The sequence below is a fragment of the Rutilus rutilus genome (assembly GCF_951802725.1).
Source record: "Rutilus rutilus genome assembly, chromosome: 1".
Classification (NCBI taxonomy): Eukaryota; Metazoa; Chordata; class Actinopteri; order Cypriniformes; family Leuciscidae; genus Rutilus; species Rutilus rutilus.
The window spans coordinates 26,530,359-26,550,153 of record NC_140209.1 but is presented as its reverse complement, the minus strand read 5'-3'; the positions used below and the strand labels follow the sequence as shown (position 1 = coordinate 26,550,153).

Sequence of the window (19,795 nt, the reverse complement as noted above, 5' to 3'; positions counted from 1 at the left end):
TCTATCTATCTATCTATCTAGCGTTATCTCGTTCTGTCTATCTATCTATCGTTATCTCGTTCTGTCTATCTATCTATCTATCTATCTATCTATCTATCTATCTATCTATCTATCTATCTATCTATCTATCTATCTATCTATCTATCTATCTATCTATATAGTTCTTTATCTATCTATCTATCTATCTATCTATCTATAGTTCTCTCTATCGTTATCTCGTTCTGTCTATCTATCTATCGTTATCTCGTTCTATCTATCTATCTATCTATCTATCTATCTATCTATCTATCTATCTATCTATCTATCTATCTATCTATCTATCTATCTATCTATCTATCTATCTAGCTATCTATCTATCTATCTAGCTATCTAGCTATCTCTCTATCTATCGTTCTCTCATTCTATCTACAGTACCAGTCAAAAGTTTGGAAACACTACTATTTTTAATGCTTTTGAAAGAAGTCTCTTATGCTCATCAAGCCTGCAGTTAAAAAAAAAAACAGTAATATTATGAAATATTATTACAATTTAAAATAATGGTTCTCTTTTTTAATATACTTTAAAATGTAATTTATTTTTGTGATGCAAAGCTGAATTTTCATCAGCAAGTACTCCAGTCTTTGGTGTCTTATGATCCTTCAGAGATCATTCTAATATGTAAGTGATCAATGTTGGAAACAGTTGTGCTGCTTAATATTTTTTTATAACCTGAGATACTTTTTTCAGGATTATTTGATGAATAAAAAGTTAAAAAGAACTGTATTTATTTAGAATAGAAATCTTTTGTAACAATATACACTACCGTTCGAAAGTTTGGGAACAATATATTTTTTTTTTAAAGAAATTAGTACTTTAATTCAACAAGAATGTGTTAAATTGATAAAAGGTGATGGTAACGATTTATATTGTTAGAAATGTTTTTATTTTGAATAAATGCTGTTTTTATGAATAAATGCTGTTAACGTTTTACTCATCAATGAATCCTGAAAAAAGTATTCCAAAAATATATATTAAACAGCACAACTGTTTCCATCATTGATAATAACTGAGTATCAAATTATCATATTAGAATGATTTCTGAAGGATCATAAGACACCAAAGACTGGAGTACTTGCTGATGAAAATTCAGCTTTGCATCACAAAAATAAATTACATTTTAAAGTATATTAAAAAAGAGAACCATTATTTTAAATTGTAATAATATTTCATAATATTACTGTTTTTTTTTTTAACTGCAGGCTTGATGAGCATAAGAGACTTCTTGCAAAAGCATTAAAAATAGTAGTGTTTCCAAACTTTTGACTGGTACTGTATCTATCTGTCTCATTCTCTCATTATCGTTCTATTCTCTCTATTAACTATAAATATCTACAAATACTAAATAATATCTGAATTATATTATATAATATCTGAAAGTATAAATATTAAATGTGTATGATTTATAAAGTATATACTGTAATTAAGTTCAAACTGCACAGACCGTGATAGAAACACTTTTCAACCCTTCCTTCCCTGTTTCTGAATCAGCACAGCAGATTTAACGTCCATCACAAGAAGCGTTTTCCACATCACAGCGGGTCGTGTTTGAATATGTGAGCAAGATTCCAGGTCAATCCGGAGTGATTCCCAGAGGATGCGACCCACACACACTCCTCGACTGTTTTAAACATTAGAAACATCAGCCAGATTCGCAGTATAGTTTGAGGCGCCGGGGTTAAACACCATTAATTATCTGTATTTTTAACATATGGCTCGTTGTGTGTAATTTTCCCCTGCAGGATGTGAGTGGAATGAGATTAGAGGATGATTGTGTTTTGACCACATCTCAGCTCCCACACCTGCCTCATATTGATTAACCACTAACAGCATCTTCTCACTGCGAGATTTTCATACACACGTCCACCGAGAGCCACGGCCGCTCTGGGGAAATCACATTCTGAGAGCGTCGACTTGTGTGCAGAAATTCACCTCTGCGATCGCACCTGCCGTCATTAGATTCTCGTGCATATGGCGAACCGGACCGATCTATACACACACACAGAGAGAGAGAGAGAGAGAGAGAGAGAGACACATCGCTAACAATATGAATCACCATCGAGTCTGATCGTCTGATGCGTTACTCGCCATCTTGGTGTGGGGCCATTAACTGTGAGACCGGCGCTCCACAGGGACCGATAACATCGACCTGCGTTTCATCCATTGGCACAGATTTACCATAATGTGTTACAGTGATTTTAGCACAGTGGCAGCCAAACATTACTTATTTTGGCCAAACAATGTTGAAACTTTGGTGAATGTTCAGAGATGAATGTCCTTAAAGGATTCGTTCACTTCAGAGTTAACATTTCCTGATAATTTACTCTCCCCAACGACATCCAAGATGTTCCTGTCTTTCTTTCTTCAGTCGAAAAGAAATGAAGGTTTTTGAGGAAAACATTCAAGGATTTTTCTCCATATAGTGGACTTCAATGGGGTCCAACGGGTTGAAGGTCCAAATTGCAGTTTCAGTGCAGCTTCAAAGACTCGACACGATCCCAGCCGAGGAATAAGAGTCTTATCGAGCCAAACCATCGCTCATTTTCTAAAAAAATAAACATTTATATACTTTTTAGCCACAAAGGCTCATCTTGCACTGGCTGTGATGCGCCACACATTACGTAATCACGCTGAAAGGTCAAGTGTGATGTAGGCGTAAGTACCGACCTAGCATTTACAAAGCGAACGTGCAAAAATAATAATAATAAAAGGTAAAACAACAATGTCGGACGATTTTGAAAATGGAGGACAAATTGAGATGGAGTTTTTCGCCCAACTCGGTTTGGCTCGATAAGACTCTTATTCCTCGGCTGGGATCGTGTCGAGACTTTGAAGCTGCACTGAAACTGACATTTGGACCTTCAACCCGTTGGACCCCATTGAAGTCCACTATATGGAGAAAAATCTTGGAATGTTTTCCTCAAAAACCTCTATTTATTTTCAACTGAAGAAAGAAAGACATGAACATATTGGAAGACGTGAATTATCAGGAAATTCTAATTCTAAAGTGAACTAATCCTTTAACTTGCAGTTTTGTTTGAATAAATGCTCATTTTGGCCTGTTGAACATCAGCGATATGTTTTTCCTGATCTGTCCTCTTTAAACTGAGTGTGAGGGTCTGGTGTCAGATGAATGATGTCATATGTGAGCCTCATCCAGCATCCCAGCCTTGTGTTTTCCTTCAAAAGCGTTTGACCATTAAGGGTCGTAAAGCTGTTTAATTTGCTTTATACGGTCACGCCGGGGGCCAGTAAAGCCCTGTGGTGATGCGCTGACTGTGTGTGTGTGTGAGAGGGCTGTAAAATGTGAGCACAGAGTGACATTAGTGTTATGGGATATTGACCAATTTTTGGAGAGTTTATGGTGCTAATCAAGGGCCGCATCCGAGGCCGAGATGAATGTGTGTGTTGAGAGCAGAAAGTCACGGCGGGAGTGTGTTATTTTTTTTTACTGAGAGACTGAGAACACTCACTTCATGTTGTGTTTTTTACACCGCGATTTTTGAGTTGGTCTTTATGAAGACGTCCCGCGCTGATGAAGCTGTCCGCGTATATTTAGTGCTTTAATAAACGAGACCCGGCGTGTCACGTCCCTGAAGAGCTTCTCAAACTACAGTAGATGCTGATGATATTTAAAACGTCTTCACACTTTCTTACACAGTCATTAGTTTGTCGAGTGTTTAGATGAAGGGAACGTGAGATTTACAGATACTGAGCGAGATCCGGCAGATTCACTTTTTGGCTGTTTTCTCATCAGTTCCTGGTCAAATTCAAGAGTATTTGGAGTTTAGTCGAACTAGGGAGACACATCATGTCCAAAAGTTGTGGCTTTGACTCATTACAGCATGATAGTTATGAAAAGTTATGGAAAATAAAACTATATAAAATAAGTAATATACTGTATAAAAACAAAGGGTTGGGAAGTTTCTAGTCCAGTTTCTAGTCTACATACACACACACACACACACACACACATTTCTTTTCCAGAGCAGACATTAAAATGGATGCAATTTCATACTCTTTATTCAATTTCTTCTATATTTTCTTTCTAGATTTGATGTCTTTCATAACACACACCATCATAAGTGTAGTTGTGTCTCTGATGGTGAACTTTGTGTTGGTTTTTGCGTGATGCTGATGATGGTGCGTGATGATATTCAGATATTTGCAGGCTGCTTTTGCACTCAGATCCACAAACACAAAAACATGTCAACCGGAAGAACGAGAGTGTTTGTGTGTGTGTGTGTGTGTGTTTCCTCTGAATAACTTTGCCATTTCCACTCAAATCTTCACTTGCCCTGAATGTTCCTCTCGGCTGCGCACAATACGGCTCTTTTTAAACCAGTCACTTGGTCTTTCCTTGTTGCACATTAAATTTTAACGTGTCGTACCCATAAGGAGGAAACAACGTCTAAAAATAGTGCCTGGCATTAGATTGTGAGGTTAAAGCGTGAGATGCAGGACTGGATGTTGTGTGTGTATGAATATAAAGTTCTTTCTGAAGTCTTAAGAGTCTGTTGGACAGATGGAGGGCTTGACATGATCATGTGATGGACACGATATTGACACTTTGGACAGTAATTCATCACAATACAGTGTACTATGAAAAAGCATGAGTATCTCTTAAACAGGCATCTATCTATCTATCTATCTATCTATCTATCTATCTATCTATCTATCTATCTATCTATCTATCTATCTATCTATCTATCTATCTATCTGTCTGTCTGTCTGTCTGTCTGTCTGTCTGTCTCTCTGTCTATCTATCTGTCTGTCTGTCTGTCTATCTATCTGTCTATATCTATCTATCTGTCTGTCTGTCTGTCTGTCTATCTATCTATCTGTCTGTCTGTCTATCTGTCTATGTCTGTCTATCTATCTGTCTGTCTGTCTGTCTATCTGTCTGTCTATATCTGTCTATCTATCTGTCTGTCTATCTATCTGTCTATATCTATCTATCTGTCTGTCTGTCTATAGTCTATCTGTCTGTCTATATCTGTCTATCTATCTGTCTGTCTATCTGTCTGTCTATCTATCTGTCTATATCTATCTATCTGTCTGTCTGTCTGTCTGTCTGTCTATCTATCTATCTGTCTGTCTGTATATCTGTCTATATCTGTCTATATCTGTCTGTCTATCTATCTATCTGTCTGTCTGTCTGTCTGTCTATCTATCTGTCTATATCTATCTATCTGTCTGTCTGTCTGTCTGTCTATCTATCTATCTGTCTGTCTGTCTATATCTGTCTGTCTATCTATCTGTCTGTCTGTCTGTCTGTCTGTCTATCTGTCTGTCTCTCTGTCTATCTATCTGTCTGTCTATCTATCTGTCTATATCTGTCTATCTATCTATCTGTCTGTCTATCTATCTATCTGTCTGTCTGTCTGTCTCTCTGTCTGTCTATCTATCTGTCTATATCTGTCTATCTATCTATCTGTCTGTCTGTCTATCTATCTATCTGTCTGTCTGTCTGTCTCTCTGTCTATCTATCTGTCTGTCTGTCTGTCTATCTATCTGTCTATATCTATCTATCTGTCTGTCTGTCTGTCTATCTATCTATCTATCTATCTATCTGTCTGTCTGTCTGTCTGTCTGTCTATCTGTCTATGTCTGTCTGTCTATCTATCTATCTATCTATCTATCTATCTATCGTTCTGTCTATCTATCTATCTATCTATCTGTCTGTCTGTCTGTCTATCTATCTATCTATATCTATCTGTCTATCTATCTATCTATCTATCTATCTATCTATGTATCGTTCTCTCATTCTATCTATCGTTCTATCTATTGTTCTGTCTATTATTTTTTCATTATCTATCTATCTATCTATCTATCTATCTATCTATCTATCTATCTATCTATCTATCTATCTATCTATCTATCTATCTATCTATCTATCTATCTATCTATCTATCTATCTATCTATGTATCGTTCTCTCATTCTATCTATTGTTCTGTCTATTATTTTTTCATTATCTGTCTTTCTATCTATCTATCTATCTATCTATCTATCTATCTATCTATCTATCCACCCATATTATATAAATAATCGTCTTAAAACAAATGTTTCTGTGAAGCATGTAATGTGTTGGAGAGTTTTGTGCAGTACTCTGTGTTTTGTGTGTGTCATTTTGAGGAAATCTGCAGTTGTTTTCTTCGACTTTTCTTGTATTTCATACAGCAGATTTACAGCAGATGTCTCGTCTTCCTGCTCAACCATGAACAAACACTCTGAGTGACTGTAGTTTCACACACACACACACACACACACACACACACACACACTCAGACTCAGTGAGGGAATGTGTGTTGGGCTCATTCAGTGTCCTAATGGAGAGGGAAAGAGATGATATAGAGGGTATATAGTTTCTGTTGTGTAGTGATGTGTCTCAGGGTGTGTCTGAGAGCAGATGGATGAGGAACCATCTGCTGAAAACGGACACACACACTCACAAACACACACTAATCAATGTTAATGAGCACATACCATAGACTTGCATTGTTTATATATGAAGCTAAATATAACGACTTCAGACTTCAGTAGCTGAAGTTAGGGTTAGGAAGCTAAATACAATGACTCCAAACTAAAACTATAGTATTTATTTATGAATCTTTTTGTTTTACATCACCAAATGTTCTTAAATTGAGGTTTTGTCTGATTCAGCTACATTTTTTTTTAACCCAAAGTATGACCACATGATCTTGGGAGTCTCTTCTTCATGATTTATTTTGAAACCTTCACATCTTCATGGTTTTTGCTTACTAAACGTTCACACTAAATGACAGTTACAGGCTTTTAACATTTGAGTTAGACACGAAGAGGCTGTACTTGACACAGATGTTCATTAACAGCTGTCAACATGAATGATGCTGCTCCATTGTCAGTATAAAATTCTGAATTAAAATAAAACTAGTAAAGCTGGTCTTCCCAACCCTATCCAGAACGTCGAATCCATGACCATATTCAAGAAGCAGCTGAAAAATAATCACTTGTATTCCTCATTTGTAAGTCGCTTTGGATAAAAGCATCTGCTAAATGAATAAATGTAAATGTTAAGCTACCAGTCAAACGTTTGGACACGTTTACTCATTATTTATTACTATATTATTATATTACATTTTAGATCAGGTATTCTTTTGTCAGGTGAACCACCTGAAATATTTTCTTGAAGTACCCCATGGTATTTTAAGTTAATATTTCAATAATTTAACAATGCACTTGCATGTTCACAGTTCTCTGATGACGCTTAATGGTCACATGATATGCAGTGCTTATTTAGATTTTTTTTATATTATTTTTGTTCATATTTTTTATATACAATTTCTTATTTTATTTATTTGAATGTCTTTTTTAATTTAAATGTTTTGTAAAGAAATGTATGTAAACTCGATCTTAGTGCTGCATTTGATACTATTGACCACAACATTCTTTTAAATAGACTTGGAAATTATGTTGGCATTAGTGGAATTGTATTAGCATGGTTTAAATCATACTTATCTGACCGTTATCAGTTTGTAGCAGTAAATGAAGAGATGTCATATCGATCTAAAGTTAAGTATGGCATACCACAAGGCTCAGTACTAGGACCGTCACTACTGTAACCGTGACCTACTGCGACAGAAGTGAATCAATCAAAACTAACTTTAGCTGGACAATAACTTTATTCTAGAGCTGCTGTAAAGCCAAAACAATCTCTGATACTTTAATTACTTATTACCACTGTAAAGCTGCTTTGAAACAATCTATATTGTTAAAAGCGCTATATAAATGAAGGTGACTTGACTTGACTTGACTTAAACATCACATTTATATTTGTCTGCACAACCCATTTGAAGCATAAGGTTTTTGTAAACTGTTTGTAAAGAAATGTATACATAAACACAACATTTATATTTGTCTACATAACTTATTTGAAATATTTAAGCAGAAGCATAGGTTTTTAGGCTCACGAGAAGCACTGCGACTGGTGGTGTGTGTCTCATTTCAAGTGTAGAACTATTAAATATCACCATACTTTCCCCAGTTTATTAATCACAGTACATTAAGACAATTGTTTTGTATTACAAGGTTTTCTGAGATGTTCTATAAAGGTTCAAATTAGGCATTATCTAATTAAAAATGACCTAATTTGTGTATTTCCAGAAGATTAATCTGCACATTGGATAAAGCCAAGTTCAAAATGTTTCATTTTGTTGACATATTAGAGCTTAAGGTTTTTACTGCAGGATTTTGTATATCAACTTTTTATCACTCCATAAATCAGAAAATACTGTCAACAGCCAGAATAAAAACATGCTTTTAGGAATAAAATGTTCTATAAATCAGTGAGAATGATAAATAAAGAAACACCTCAGTAAAAACCTTCAGAATATAGTCAGGAATAAAACTGTAAAGTTTGGTGTATAAGTGATGCTGAAGTGGAGAAAAATAAAATTAAAGATATGTATTGTATTTGAAATCTACAGACACATATAGATAAGTCTAATAAAATAAACACTTAAATGTGTATTTTACATGCTTTCTTTCCACTAGACTGGAAGAAAACATTGAAGCAAAACTGACCAAAATATTGCCTTAAACACACAATGACAATGGTGAGAGATGCTGAAGAGTTTGATGCATTTTTAGACAAAATAATAATAAAATAAAAATAACACTTATTATAGTTTTCATTGGCTTTTTATTTCAATCATTTGTCATTTCAATCATTTATATTCAGCTATATTCATTTATAATTTATATTTAATTCAAATCCATTGTTTCATACAGCCTAGTTACATGCAAAAGCACATCCTGTCAAATCAGCCAATAGAATCACTGCTGTCCAAGATCTGACAGGTGATTGAGAAGGTTTCATGCAGAAACCAACCCCATCGTCCAGTTTCAGATGCCGGCACATGAAGATCAAGAACATCTTTAGTTTTTAGTTTAGTTTTTTTAACTTGCATTAACAAATGTTTGTTTATTAAGGACACCATGAATCCACAAAATGGACTATTCTTATATATATATTTGGGAATATTGCAGTATTTATTATAAATGTATTATAATTCATTATTTATGTTCCTCGCAATCTTTCCTCGTAAACTTCCCAACCCTCTTCTTTTCTCTGATGACGAGGGCGGGGCAACCTGTCAATCACATGAGACCAGCCAATAGCAAACCACAACCATCCAATCAGTTCACCACAGACAAAATCAAGCCCCGCCCTACATTTGTTCTTGTTTAAAAAAAAAAAAAAAAAAGTAAAAAAAAAAAAAAAGTTACAAATACAACAGTACACAAAAAACAAAATGTAACGGAGTTGCACACTAGGGGGGGTTAATGTAGATCTACATAAAGACATTGAAACATTTACAAAAAACTGCTTTTTGCAAATTGAGACATTTGTTCTTGTTCCAGAAGCCGTTTCACTCGGATATACGTCACTATTGAAAGAAAAAAACAGTGCAACCTCTGTTTTGTGCTGACTTTAAACTCTTAGATTTGTACCCTGTCTGTTAACATCCCTGACAGGCGAGTGTGTGGTCATGTGATCGTGTGAGTGTGAGATGCCGCAGTTGTGCGGCTCAAATGAAGTGTAACACATCAGTGTCGCAGACAAACCTGCTGCTGAACGGACAGATACGCACACTCACACAGAGAGACAGCGTCGCAGTGATGTAATTTGTAGTGAAATCACATTAGTGTGTGTATGTGTGTGTGATGGGCGCCTTACACAGAACATCTGTTACTGACACACACCGTTTGATTGATGCCTCCGCTTATGTGTGAGTGGATGTAAACAGTCTTCAAAAAGAAAATCTGCACATGAAAAACGTAATAATCAAGGTGATTATTGCTATCAATGATTTTGTCTCGATTTGGCTGTTAAAATATCTCAGTTTAATGTGCAGACCGTATAGAAAATATTTGTTTGTGATCTAGTTTCATGCCCTTAGATACAGTATTGCACTAATAAAAACTTCAACAAGCAGAGAAATAGAAGTGCATTTCCTGAAGGGAACATCGGTGTTTGTTAGATAGCAGATGAATAGTGTTGCTTTGTGTTTTAGTCTTGAATGAGATGTTGCGCTCAGTGTGCATGTTGTTGTTGTTGTTGCAGACAGGAATGAATGCTTAAGGGCACTTACTAGGCGTCAGAGAGCGCTGTTGAATCTATTGATTTCAATGGTGCATGAAGCATCTAGAGTGTGTACTGTAAGTGTAAAAGTTGAGGTGCTTGTTGACGGACGGGTCAAGTTGTGCTGTATTCCTGCTTGATTTCATTCTGAAGCGACTCTTTACACACTCTTTACACATTCTTCTCCATCCAACACTAACATTCAGTATGTGTGCAGTAAAATGTGTTATTGTTTGTGGAAAAAAAGTCTCTTCTGCTCGCCAAGGCTGCGTTTATTTGATAAAGTAAAACAGTAATATTGTGAAATATTATTACAAATTAAAATATCTGTTTTCTATGTGAATATGTGTTACAATGTAATTTATTCCTGTGATCAAAGCTGAATTTTCAGCATCATTACTCCAGTCTTCAGTGTCACATGATCCTTCAGAAATCATTCTGATATGATGATTTGATGCTCAAGAAACATTTATTATTATTATCAATGTTGAAAACAGTTGTGCTGATTCATATTTTTGTGGAAACCGTGATGCATATTTGATGAATATAAAGTTCAAATGAACAGCATTTATTTGAAACAGAATATTTTGTAACATTATAAATGTCTTTACTGTAATTATTTTTTTATTTATTCAATTAAAGTCCTTGCTGAATGAAAGCATTAATTTTTATTTTCGTACTGATCCCAAAAAAATTGTGAATGGTAGTCTAAAGTAACACCATCTTTGCAGCATCAAAAATAAATGACCAAACAGAAGTCTGTATGAAACATTATAATGATGTCATCGCAGCTTTACTTTGAATATTTTAACCAAGAACGATAACTATAAAGATAACCATAACGATAACTATATTAGCGTCCACACCAACTCACGAGATCGTTCTGTTTATTCTAAGAGCGCGCTGTAGTTTTGTCGTCTGCCGCTTTAAATGCTTGAGTTCTTTAAAGCGGAATGGTTTCTGATTGACTATCAATGTTTTTATCGTTCATCAGCTGGAAAAAGTGATTCAGTTGATATCGTTTCCTATGCTGTTATCGTTATAGTTGTGGTGTGGACTCAATTTTTAGATCTATATCTCTATCGTTAAAGTTATCGTCCTTGGTGTGAACAGGCCTTTAGAGATTAATCAAACTTGTTTTTCTGTATAAAGCTTATTAATAGCAAAAAAATAAATAATTGCACTCCTAAAGCTAAATCTAGAAAATATTGTAAAATGCATGTAAAGCTTTCAGTTGAGACTAATTTGGTTCGAAAAACATTGCCAGAAGTGACCTTCCTTTGGTTACAAGGTCACTACACATCCTTAACACGACATTCATCATTGAGCTGATGCTTCAGTGCAAAACAACTAAAAATAATTCATAGATAAAGTAAAAATACACTCGTACAAACTGAGGTTCTTTATTGTTGTCTTTAACATCAGTGCAATCTTTACATTCCACAAAAGGTTCTTTATGGTGGAAAAAGGTTCTTTAAATTATAAAAAAATGTTCTTCATACTAAGGGGAAAAAAAAGGTTCTTTTAAGAACTGATCACTGAAAGGTTCTTTAGGGAACCAAAAATGGTTCTTTAATTACACCCCTTTTGGAACCTTTATTTTTTTAAGAGTGTATTTAACGTCTGTATTTTTTTAGTTGTTTTACATCGAAGCAAAATGATGAAAGTCATGTTAAGGATGTGTAGTGACTATAATTAGCTTTAAAAGCAGCAGAAGTCTGCAGCATGTCCTCTTTTATATGTGTGTGTGTGTGTGTGTGTGCGTGTCCTTGAGTGTGATTTCAGGGGTCTTTTGTGAGTGTTGGGCTCTAAAGGGGGTCGTGGGCAATTAAAGCACACACGCAGCGCTGCTATACGATCACACACACACACTGCTCTCATGCACCTCCCACCTCCGCATGTGGATGTTTAAGTGATCTTTATTGTGTGCAGAGTAAACAGAGAGCGAGCGAGGGAAGCCGTGCTCATCCAGCAGGAGCGAGAGACACACAGATAGAGACAGAGAGAGAGAGAGAGACGTGTGTGTGTGCCTGTCTGTGGTTAAATGTGGAAATCTTCATCTTTGAGCTCCATGGCAAACTCTGCATGCGTGCTTCTGTCCGGCTCCGGGATGATGCCTCATTCCCTGCACGCTCCTCCCGCGTTCCTCTACTTATCCGAGGTAAGGATCCTCCCGCTGCCTTCGCTTTTATACGCTCCTTTCTCGTATTTCATTCCTGAGCGAGTGAATGAACATGCGTTTTTTTTTTTTTTTTTTCATCCTGACCCCTGACCCCTCCTCTGTTTGGGGTCAGCGCTCCGCTTTTATTCCACATTTCCGTGCTTTTAATCCACATCCGCTCTGTCTTTTAGACTCAATTTACTTTCTTACATAGTCATTTTGTTGCTAGTTGTTTGTATCTAGTGTTGTAGTTTAGTATCAGTTTTGGAATTTCATTGTGAATTCATTCTGGGAATGGTTTACAATCACAAAACGGAAACTGTTTTGAGATGTGCTCCAGACACAATTCTGTCATTCATTTTAGGTCATAATTAGCAGATTTATGCAGATTTCTATGCAATATTATGCAGATACTCTCATGAATTATTCAGGATTTTCCGTGACTTTTCCCTGTTAAATTACTAAACACTGTTTTTAATTAACTTAAATTACTTTGTAGAATAAGTCATTAGATTCTTCACTGGATATTAAAGTCAGCGAGTTTTGTTTTTGAAGATTGTATTAAAGATGCATCATGCAATTGGTGAATATATTTTTTATTTTTGATATCTGTATTTTTTCCCCTGAATATCAGGAGAAAACCAGCCGATATTGGGTGCAAATAATATCAATGCTACTATTTTTCTACTCCAATAAGTAAATTAATGTTCTATAGCAGTTTTTAATCTTATGTGCTTATATTATACTGTTTGAATTTCTTTTTGACATTTTATTGTTCATATGAATTGGTCATGTGTATCTAGTATTGCAGTTTGTTGTTTGACATTAGATTGTGCGTCCATTTGTGTTTTCATTTATAAATACAACTTACATATATTTGACATGCACATTCATTTTAATAATATTAATTTGATCTCTTCATCACCGATATTAGCATATGCAGATGCTCTCATGAATTATTCAGGAGCTGCTTGTGTTACATCACTTGATCAATGTTCTTAATTAACTTTGTTGAATTAGTCATTAGATTAGCTTAGCTTAAGTGCACGTCTTTTACATTTTTTTGGCAATGCTTGAAATATCGGTTTCTACAAATCCATATCAACCGATATAAACATTTACATTTTAAATCGTCAATATCGGTCTTAATTTGCTGATGTTTTAAGTAGATAATGGTCTTTTTCTGTGTTGGGATTTTTTAAGTGTTAAAATTATGTATCTTTTATACTATATATTATACTATTTTAATATTTAATTTGACATATTTGCATGGAAAATTGTAGATTAGAGCTTCAGTATAATACTATTTAAAAAACATCATGCAAAACTATAGATTTATGATATGTTGTTTAATTAGTAATAACATAAAAATAATTATCAGTATCAAACTGTTTTATTTTTATTAGCATTGCTTGACATATCGGTTTATTTCTACATATAAGTATTTTATTAGCAATGCTTGAGATATCGGTTTCTACATATCGGTATTTTATTAGCAATCCTTGATATATCGGTTTCTACATATCAGTATTTTATTTGCTATGCTTGACATTCTACACACACACACATATATATATATATATATTTTACTAGCAATGCTTGATGTATCGGTTTCTACATATTGGTATTTTATTAAGAATGCTTGAGATATCGGTTTCGATATATCTGTATTTTATTAGCAATTATTGATATCGGTTTCTATCTGTCTGTATTTTATTTAAAAAGTTTGATATATCGGTTTCTACATATGTGTTTTATTGGCAAAGCTTGATATATCGGTTTCTACATATTAGCAATGCTTGAGATATCGGTTTCTACATATCAGTTTTTTATTAGCTATGCTTGATATCCTACATATCATGTGTATTATATTAGCAATGCTTGATATATCGGTTTCTGCATATCGGTATTTTATTAGCTATGCTTGATATATTGGCTTCTACATATCAGTATTTTGTTAGCAATGCTTGGTATATTGGTTTCTACGTATCCTTATCATCCAATAAAAGCATTTCAATTTTAAATTGTCAAAATTGGTCTGAATTCCCTGATGTTTTAAGTATATAATGGACTTTTCTGTACTGGGATTCATAAGTATTAAAGTCACCCTGTAATCAATCATTTCATCCCTTACAACTCATCATTGATCATCAAAATTACATATTTAAAGCTTTTTTTTCCTTGGAAATAAAAGTCTTCATGCCTTAAAATATCTTGAATGTAACTTTACACCCTTGCCTCATTTAGTAAACGCGGTTCTATGAATATGCAAATGAGCCCCGCCTCCACTCACTCACAGCAGCTCAGAGATCCACTCGTTGACGATCACACGTTGATCTGATTGGTTACAAGGTAGTTTGTGACGTCAGAAACACCAGCGATTTCAAACCGTGTTTTTGAGACTGTCTTTGATTCACTGCAGTTTTAAGGAGAAAATACTCAGCAATGGTGTCGATTTATGAATTTACACATGGTTTGTCTTAAAGCATATTAAAAACACCACATAGATATATACACAACATTTAAAAGCTTGATTTTCACCACAGGGGACTTTTAAAATTATAGATTTTTTTCTGCCATATATTATAATATGATAATGATTGATTTGACAGATTCACTTGTACAATTGTAAATTTGTCATTTAGTATGAGCAATATCTAAAACACCATGCAAAACAGTATAGATTTATGATATCATAATGTTTACCAGCCAACATTTTGACACTAGTGCATGTTTCATTGCGCATGTATGTGATTTCTGCTATAGTGGTACAGTACAGAGACACAAGAGCGATAAATGAGATGAGTGCTTCCTGCTTTTAAATCACTCTGAGAAAGCAGGAGAAGCGTCTCCTCCCCCATCTGTCCACACACACACACACATACACACACGATGCTGGCACATGGTCGGCTTGCGTCGAGTCGCCCTGTGAAGAATCCAGGGCAAACGATCCTCCTGAGAGCAAGACATATTATTCATGAGGCTGCGTGTTTATGACCGAGTGTGTTTGTGCGCTTAATTGATTTCATATTCAAACACATGGCCCTGTTTGCTGCAGTATGTACTGCTGAATTATTGATACAGTTCACGAATGTGACGCGACTGTAACGCAAACAGAAATGCGGGAATGAAATGAGACGAGACGCATGCAGTTCTCTGGGATAATTGGTGAAGTGGATGTTACAGAACAATCCGTCGCTTTATTTGTCTCGTGTCGGAGTGAAATATATCAGCGCTGGTGAAGTGTGTAAAGCTCAGCGTATGTTAAACTGATTCTTGCATTACAGGAACAGGTTGTTGAGGAGGATTTGGATTCTGAGGTTGGATTTGAGAATTGTTTCCTCTCTTAGTGATTGATTATCGAAGTAGTGACTTCACTCTTAAGGAAATCTGAATACTTTTGATTCATTTGGACAGTTCATTTTAAGTTAACGAGTCAAGACAATTATTAATTTGAGTCACCATTCAGTGGGGTTCCCTTTTAAGTCGTTTTATTTTGTAGCACATTCAATATTTAGTTAAATACTACTGCTTATCACTGTGTTTTTGCAATCGTGGCCAACACTTTAATGATAAGAGAGTAAAACATGGTAAAGCTTGTGCTGTTGCTGCGGGTGAAGATCCTTCTTAACTTTAAAACTCATTTCAGTCTGATCTGAAGTGTTTAAGTGGCAGATTTCAGTGCTGACTGACTCATTACCTGCGTGTGTGTGTGTGTGTCTTAAAGGTACAGTAGCACAAATAGACACTCTTAGAAGAAAAGGTTCTGTATGGAATCTTAAAGGGTTCTGTCATGCGCATCATATTTAGAACCTTTCAGGGATTCCATCATGAGATCATTTTATGGATTTAATTTAAATTAATTACTTTTGTTTTAATTTTATGAGTTAAACAGCTCATAAACATACTTAATCACTAGAAAAAATTGAAATAACCTGTTAAACATGAACGTATTATGCAATCATTTAAGACATTTCTCCTTATATAGAACCTTTTTGACATGAAGGGTCAGATTTACTAATGGCTTGCGTCAGCGCTAACCCTCTTTTGGCGTTAAAAAAACTACTGTCAGGATTTACTAAAGACACGCAGTGAAAAATGTGCTCTGTAAAGGCGTGGACAGGGTTATTTTTGTGGCTGACCTTATTGCATATGCATTTGTAGGAGTTTCCCTTTCAAATGCAACATTTTTGGGAGGAGAGTATTTAAATGAATCACGCAAGGAGATTTACTAAGGTTTGCGCTCGTCAATTAACTGGTGTTTGCGCCATTATATACCACCCAAAAAAAGCATGTCTGAAAGCAGACGCTAATTGGCACTGCTCTTGGTAGATTGTGTTGGTCATTGTGGAAATGATCCGGCTGCGTCTGTGTTCTTTCATTTGTGTGTCGTCAGTAGATCACACACAGAACTTTCCACTCCCATCTGAGCTTTTATAGGATTGTGCTCTCGCTAATTTGACCTGTTAAAGGTGCTCTAAGTGATGTCACGCGTTTTTTAGGCCAAAACATTTTTTGTCACACACAGCAAACATCTCCTCACCGTCCGCTAACTGCCTGTCCCCTGAACACACTGTGAAAAAACGCGGCCTCTGTAGACACCACAGGCTCCACAAACGGAAACAAAAACAAACTGGGCCAACCCTTACCACTAAACATAACAAACTGTTCCAGCCAATAACTGGCAAGAATGATTTGGGGGTGGGGTTAGGGGGGTTAGTGCACGGATGAGGAGGAGGGAGGGTCTAGCTAGCATCTGTTTCGTTTGACAATACTTCAAACGTCAACAAGAAGTGACGTCATCCAACATCACTTAGAGCACCTTTAAGTAAGTCTGGCCCTAAGGCCGTGTGTCCACCAGAGCGTTTTTTCACGCGGCTGGCGTATTTTTCCAATAGGTGGTTTGCAGTCACGTGATTGTGATGACGCGCAAAATTCAAATGGAGGGCAGGAAATGGAGAGCGGAATGGACGAGATGGAGGAAAGTCTGTACTGTACTACTTTAGACGCTATTACGAGAGAAAGATATAAACAAAAAATCTAAACATATGTTGGATGTGATCCTTGTGTTATGAAGAGGAGTGATTTTTCAACTGAATTGAAAGATTTGCCTGTCATCGAGGCTGTCATTCTTTTTTGTCCTGTGGATTAATCCGTAACGTTAACCCTAACAACCATTCAACGCTGCGGCGCTTCTCGACGTTACTTTTACGGCTGTTTACTTTACGTTATTAGGTTAACCACTCTCAAAGGTCCGCCGAAACACCACTAAACCACTGAAGGCTGCACCCTCAGAACACTTCGTAGGTAGCTTTGCTAACGTTACGCGTTTGTCTTCAGTTACAGGGGTAACTTACAAACTCAAAGAAAAGAAGAAACAATTACTTTGACTTTACAAAGTTCGGAAACTGGTACGTTACACAAACATTGCCACATAAATTGTATTAACTCACCTTTGATGAAGTGATCACTGCACACACGGGCATTTTCCGATTCGGCTCCTCCCGACCCCAGACGTAGGTTTGCAAGCCATTTTTTCTGCCGTTTTTTGGTCAATTTCTTGCAGTTTTCCCCCTTATGAACAACAACTTTTGGTACACGATAAAAACTCCTCAAGGTTTGATCGATTTGAGCAACCATAAACGACGCAAAACATAGGCATTTTGAGTTTGTTATAGTGCTTCCTAAATGTAGCAAATCACTTCCTGCCCTCCATCTGCATTTCGCGCCATGGCAACGCAGTAACGTGACGTCATATGCAAATAACCTATTGTTTTCAATGGAAGCGCCTTGTTTTTTTTTAAACGCCAGGAGCGTAACGAGGCGCTGAGCGTCTTTTTTAACGGTCGCCCAGAGTTGAAGAATGTTAAAACGCAGCGCTCATCACTGTCACTTTTTTACCCAGCCGTCCAATCACAGTGGAGGAGGGGCGGGACAAATACCACACTGACCAACTGCCACATTATGCTTGTACAACGTCAACAGATGACAACAACAAGCATAATAACGTAACAAAATGTATCAAAATTTTTATATAGAAACAACACAGAAATAAACGATCTGTGAAATGAAATACTAGAAACACTTCCGCGGATATTCCGTTTCATAGCAAGCTAGATGGCTCAACTGAAAAAAATGACAAAAAGAAAAGCTGGCTAAAAACACTGGTGGACAAGCGTGCTTTAAAATTGAATCAAGAACCCTAGAGTTCTATATAGAACTCCATGCAACCTTTTTTTTTTCTACAAGTGTGTTTAATTCTAAAGATTGGAGCAATTGTGAAAAATGGTAATGAAAAATAAATGCATGAAATAGGATCAGCTGTAAGAAAGTAAAAACTCAGCAAAATCTTCTGCGTCTCTCTCTCTCTCTCTCTCTCTCTCTCTCTCTCTCTCTCTCTCTCTCTCTCCCTCTCCCTCTCCCTCTCTCTCTCTCTCTCTCTCTCTCTCTCCCTTTCTCCCTCTCTCTCTCTCTCTCTCTCTCTCTGTAGATCTGTCCGGTTAGAGACACTCTGCTGTTGAACTACATCTGTGAATCTAGAGTCCGCCTGGTTCTGCATCACTGACCGAATCAAATGAAACAGGGCTTGAAATAGATTCCTCTCCTTCTCTCTCTCTCTCTCTCTCTCTATAACTCTAGGCTGAGATCACTCGTGAACATGCTGGCATTCGTAGCAAAAACATTTTTCATTACAAATGATATTATCTGCTTTACATTTTGAGTGTAAAGTTAATTTGTAACATGAGTATGAATGTGAGAATGTCTCAGTATTTGATGTGGAGCTGCAATGAACAAATCCTGATGATCATGTTCTTCAGAAAGATTTGAGATGTACATGAGGCTCATAATATATATATGAGCTCTCATTTCTAGGTGACTAATTAAATGTAAGTTAATTGATCATGTGACTCTTTGTACATGATGCTCATATATGTATGCATCAGAAAACAGTTTCAACTACATTTGAACCAGGATGCTTTGGTTGGTCAGTAAATCCTCTTACAGGCTGCTATTGTTTAACACAAAGGCCTAATTTATCTATGCTGCCGCTTCATCGCTGTAAATTGTGTGTGTGTGTGTGTGTGTGTGTGTGTGTGTGTGTGTCTGTGTAATACTCATTCTCTCCCTGTAATAAATTCCTCCACACTCTTCCAGTCTTTTCTCTGTCGGTCTGTCTGCTGATTACCGTCACTGCTGCTCCTCTAATTAACTCTGTGTGTGTGTGTGTGTGTGTGTGTGTGAGAGAGACACAAGCAGCTAGAAAATCACTGTGTAAATCGCAGGCTGTTCCAGCAGATTCTTCTGATGCGCTTACATTTTAAGGGTGAAAATCCAATCTCACATGCTTGTGTGTGTGTGTGTGTGTGTGTGTGTGTGTCTGTCTGTGTAAGTGTGTGAGTTTGTGTCAGTGTGTGTGTGTGTGTGTGTGAGATAGTGTGTGTGTGTGTAAGAGAGAGAGAGAGTGTGTGTGTGT

General features: G+C 36.2%; 1 protein-coding gene across 13 annotated transcripts in view; it reads left to right on the top strand.

Moving 5' to 3' along the window:
- Positions 1-19,795, top strand: part of rbfox3b (RNA binding fox-1 homolog 3b) — a 309,370-nt gene that overhangs the window by 196,836 nt on the left and 92,739 nt on the right. Inside the window, exon 1 of one of the 13 annotated variants that reach the window (XM_084387714.1) lies at positions 12,000-12,321. The exons of 11 other annotated variants lie outside the window; for them this stretch is intronic. In XM_084387714.1, coding sequence (XP_084243840.1) covers positions 12,205-12,321 — 117 coding nt within the window. In that variant the 5' untranslated portion in view covers positions 12,000-12,204. Of the gene's footprint in view, positions 1-11,999; positions 12,322-19,795 lie in introns of those variants that run through there. One more of the 13 variants, XM_084387721.1, reaches the window with a different exon arrangement.